Source organism: Ranitomeya imitator, chromosome 5 (assembly GCF_032444005.1).
Source record: "Ranitomeya imitator isolate aRanImi1 chromosome 5, aRanImi1.pri, whole genome shotgun sequence".
Lineage (NCBI taxonomy): Eukaryota > Metazoa > Chordata > Amphibia > Anura > Dendrobatidae > Ranitomeya > Ranitomeya imitator.
The window spans coordinates 83,998,895-84,003,472 of NC_091286.1; the positions used below are offsets into that span (position 1 = coordinate 83,998,895).

The following is a 4,578-nucleotide window of genomic DNA, read 5'->3' on the forward strand; positions in this document are numbered from 1 at the left end:
GCACAGTCACACGTCTGGACCCAGAGCGTGTCATAGGCTACGTTGTGAGGTGAAATTTTAACCCCGCGCTTTCCAATTCACCAAACAATTTTGCCCCTATCTACATAATGGGGAAAAACACACACACAAGTCTGGTATTATCCTTCAAAAATAAAAATCTGATTAATAAGCAGACAAACTGCAAGAGCAACAAATGTACCATATAGGAAATACGGCAGCTGTCAGTCACATGACCTGTCTATTATGTGTATGTGTGAGCTAATATATACTGCCAGGGGGAGGGCTTCCTGTTGGCTGGGGATTTATCAGGCTGCCAATTTAGCTTACCAATACTGAGGTAAAAATACTGACCAAATAACGTGTGAACAAGGTCTAATACAGGAGGAGATGACACACAGATATATACTATATACAGGAGAGATGACACAGGTATATACTATATAGAGGAGATGACATACAGGTACATACTATATACAGGAGGAGATGACATACAAGTATATACTATATACAGGAGCAGATGACCTACAGGTATATACTATATACAGGAGGAGATGACACAGGTATATACTATATACAGGGGAGATGACACAGGTATATACTATATACAGGAGCAGATGACATACAGGTATATACTATATACAGGAGGAGATGACACACAGATCTATACTATATACAGGGGAGATGACACAGGTATATACTATATACAGGAGGAGATGACATACAGGTATATACTATATATAGGAGGAGATGACAGATATGTATACAGGGGAGATGACATACCGGTATATACAGGAGATGACATACAGGTGTATACTATATATAAGGGAGATGACAAACATGTATATACTGAGGTGAAAATGAGAGGTGTGAGGTGAAAATGAAAAGGTGTGAGTGCAAAATGAGAGGAGTGAGGGAAAATAGTGGAGTGATCGGAAAATGACAGATGTGAGGTCGAAATGACAAGTGTTAGGGGGGAATGAGAGGAGTGAGGGGGAAAATAAGAGGAGTGAGGGGAAAATGAGAGGTGTGAGGGAGAAAATGAGAGAAGTGAGGTGCTACAACCACAGATATTTACTATGCCCAGGCAACGCTGGGCTCTTTTAAATTCAAGTGTTGGAACAAAATAGTCAATGCAAATTCTAGGGGTCCATGAAAAACATTAGAACGCGTTCTGATGACATCCGAGTGCACTCTGACTTTCATGGACGGGCAGAATGGAGAAACTTTTTCTCTCCACATCCGTGAAAAACTGACATCACTCTGATCGGTATAAATCTGACTGCTTTACTCAGATGGAGAGAAAATGGTTGTGTGGACCTACCCCAATACGGATAAGGAGCTGCCAATAGGCTAGGTAACAGCTTCACAGAGTGGATCAGTGACCTTTTTAATATGTGCTCATCTTATTGGTACCGAGCTGCCATCCTCCAACCCAAAATGAAGCTGGTTTATTGCGTACCAATATGCAGCAGGTATAAAATCGATTTCTAAGTGTCAGGAGCTGTCACAAGTGTCATTCGCTCCTGAACTGCGGCCTCCAGTAATACACAGAACAGGAAATTTATGTGAAGAGTCGGGGGTTCTGGATCCACCACCGTGACCTGATGATCTGACATACCACCTCCATGGTGCAGTCCTGCAGCACAGATGTCTACTCACTAGTCTCCTCATCACAATGAATGTATTGCTGGATTCTTCGTAGCAGATACAAATAAAATAGACTTTTGGTGGACTGTCCCTCTAAATCCTGTATGCAGACATTTACATATGGCCCAACAGAACGGACATAATCTGGCCGGAGTCATATGAAAAGTAACAAAGATCATGGTATAAATCATCTTGCAGCAACTCCAACTCTCGCCAGAGAACAAAGTCTTGGAGGCCGCATCAGCCACCTTCAGCCACACCAGAACTGAAGCAGCTCAGGGTCATTGGCGAGTAAGTATGAGCCTGCGTTACTTTAGAAAACTTTGCAGCTATAAAGCAAATTCAGCATCAGTCCCTTCATTCTCCGGACTGGTGAGATCTCAGAACTCAGACTCCAATTTTAACCATAAAGTGATGCCATATAGAAGATGACCAACCTGTGGCGGAGCTCGTTGTCATCTTCAAAAACTCCAAAAGGTCTCATGGCTTCAGTCAGCTTCTGGGTGTAGAGGTAATCGATGTCTTTGGGACCAGTCCAACTAATTGGGGAGGTAATGCCGAAGTGTTTTTGAGGCAGGACCTCCACGTGGCCATTTCTGACAAAAGCAAGAGTAGAAATATCAAGAGTGTAGAGCAGTCAGGTGCAATGTCTAGAATCATTCACACACCACAAACCGAACGCTGAGGCAGCCATGAGCAGCTGGACTTGGCCCCTTTACCTCTTGGGCCCCGTGTAGCTGCACAGTTTGCACAAGTGATACGTCCACCCCTGGTGATCACAAACTACTGATAAACCATCGCTTTATGAACTGGAGAATGCAACACAATTTGGATTCTGTGAGAAGAAACCGGCGACATTCTACTACTGAGGAATGACAGCACAGTGTAGCACTGCACTATGAAGCTTCCAGTAAAATGGGAAAAGCAGCAGCTTCAAAGATCATTCACGTCAACTGGAGCATGAGGGGCAGCATGAACAGCTCAGGGGGGGGTTCTTTCTTTTGGGAGCAATGCCTAAGTACGGGGGCACACAAGAAGTGCTGTAGAAACAGAAGCTTTAAAATAGATCCTTCTGCCACGTAAGCGAGTGGACAGTGTATATATAGCTCCTGGGGCCAATGCACTGCAGCTATATACACTGCCAGCACACACTGCCCTATATGGATTAGGCTCATCCACATTACTGGGGTCATTTCACTTTTAGGAAATCAAGACAGACGGATCCCACCTGTGGAGGCTGATGGACCCCGATGCCTTATACTGGGGATAAGGTCTGGTCCCAGTTTGCCGACAGTGACTGATTGGGATGAGCAGCGCTAGAGGCTGCTGTATTCCTACTGCTAAATGTGACAGCCAGCGCCTTCAGCTGTAAGGCCAGGTTCATACTTGCTGCATTTGGGTAGAGTGCGTTGGGCTGTGCATTTACTCCCTTAAGCATTGCCTACTCCCACACTCGTCCTGCGTACCCATCTTTAACATTGGGTACGCAGGGACATTCATTGTATGCAGATGCGTCGTTTTGACGTGCCCGCCGACTGCACGGGAACACAACATCCTTACAAAGAAGGGCTTCTATAGAAAACCATATATCAGATCAGGCACCACCTTATAAAATCATACATTAAAGGGAACCTGTCACCTCAAATTGGCAGGATATTAAAATGAGTTTTTACCGCTCCGATGGGCGGCGTTTCCTCTTCATTTATCCACCCTGTCAGTCCCTGTTTTCCGCAATATTTTAGTGAATTAGAGTACTTGTCCTCCATAGTTGGCGCGTGCGCAATGCAATCTTCGTTGGCGCACGCGCAGTATGCTTTACCCAACTGTGGGCAAAGCCGAAAAGCATCACTGCGCATGCGCCCGCGCACTATGTCCCAGAAGTATTTCAAAGTGTTCCAGGACATAGTGCGCGGGCGCATGCGCAGTGATGCTTTTCGGCTTTGCCCACAGTTGGGCAAAGCATACGGCAGTGGTCACGTGACCGGTAGTCAGTTACTGCTGCAGTCTGTCCACCTAATGGGGGAGGAGCTTATATTATTTTTACCATGTGCAAAACATGGGAGTAATAATAAAAATTAACCCCCTTCACTGACCGGTATAGAGAGGGGCCACAAATGAAACTTTCCCATAGAAGGAACCTGTGAAAATGGCCGTGTCCCGGATAGGAGGCAAACACAGCTCCCCACTATCCTCAGCCGCATCACGACACCGGAGACTTCATACAGATCAACAATCTGCAGTCCTGTCTGCTGGAAGACTACAACTCCCAGCATGCTCTTAGGAGCTCGCAAATGTTAAAGCATGCTGGGAGTTGTGCTGCCCCTCCAGAGGCCGCCGACATGAGGTCGGTGGATATCGCGACCAGCAGCCATGACCGCCGGCTTCTCATAACTTACGTGTACATCTCTCTCATGGCTCCCTAATCAGTCGGAGTCCTGGTGGAAATCAATAAGAAGCGGCAGCCGAGTCGTTATCCAACTCCCCCCGGAAAAAAAAATCTAAAAGTCCAGGCTACCATCCAATACACCGGCAGCACGCCCGCCGATCTTTATTTATAACTACACAAAGCGCTCAACATGGCGGCCAGCGCCCGCACTCTGCCCGGCTGCTCCCAGAACCTCCCGGCATGCACCGCGCGCAGTGATAGAGATGGACGCACTGAGCAAGCAGCGCTCTCCCTTATGGCGACCTCTAGCGGCACCAGGAAGCTACTCCACCCGTGCTGCTAATAGTGGGGCTCGGGAAGCTGCTGCTACAGACAGAGACAGGGGAAATGTCTGCCGGGGCCCAGAGACATAGTGCAGACTGTCATTGGTGCAGCTGAGCCATCCTTCCCCACAGGGACCCAATAGCCAAAGTGGTGGGGGCACTTCCAAAGCATCGAGTGCTTCTCTTCCAGACAGAAATATTGGGCTGTAAATGGCCCGTATA

General features: G+C 47.0%; 1 protein-coding gene across 2 annotated transcripts in view; it reads right to left on the bottom strand.

Moving 5' to 3' along the window:
* PAPOLG (poly(A) polymerase gamma) overlaps nt 1-4,304 on the bottom strand; it is a 79,518-nt gene extending 75,214 nt beyond the window's left edge. Inside the window, exons 1-2 of one of the 2 annotated variants that reach the window (XM_069768900.1) lie at nt 4,044-4,304; nt 2,085-2,243 (exon numbers count right to left, since the gene is read on the bottom strand). In XM_069768900.1, coding sequence (XP_069625001.1) covers nt 2,085-2,243; nt 4,044-4,060 — 176 coding nt within the window. In that variant the 5' untranslated portion in view covers nt 4,061-4,304. The remainder of the gene's footprint in view (nt 1-2,084; nt 2,244-4,043) is intronic. The other variant, XM_069768901.1, reaches the window with a different exon arrangement.
* Nucleotides 4,305-4,578: the final 274 nt, after the last annotated feature.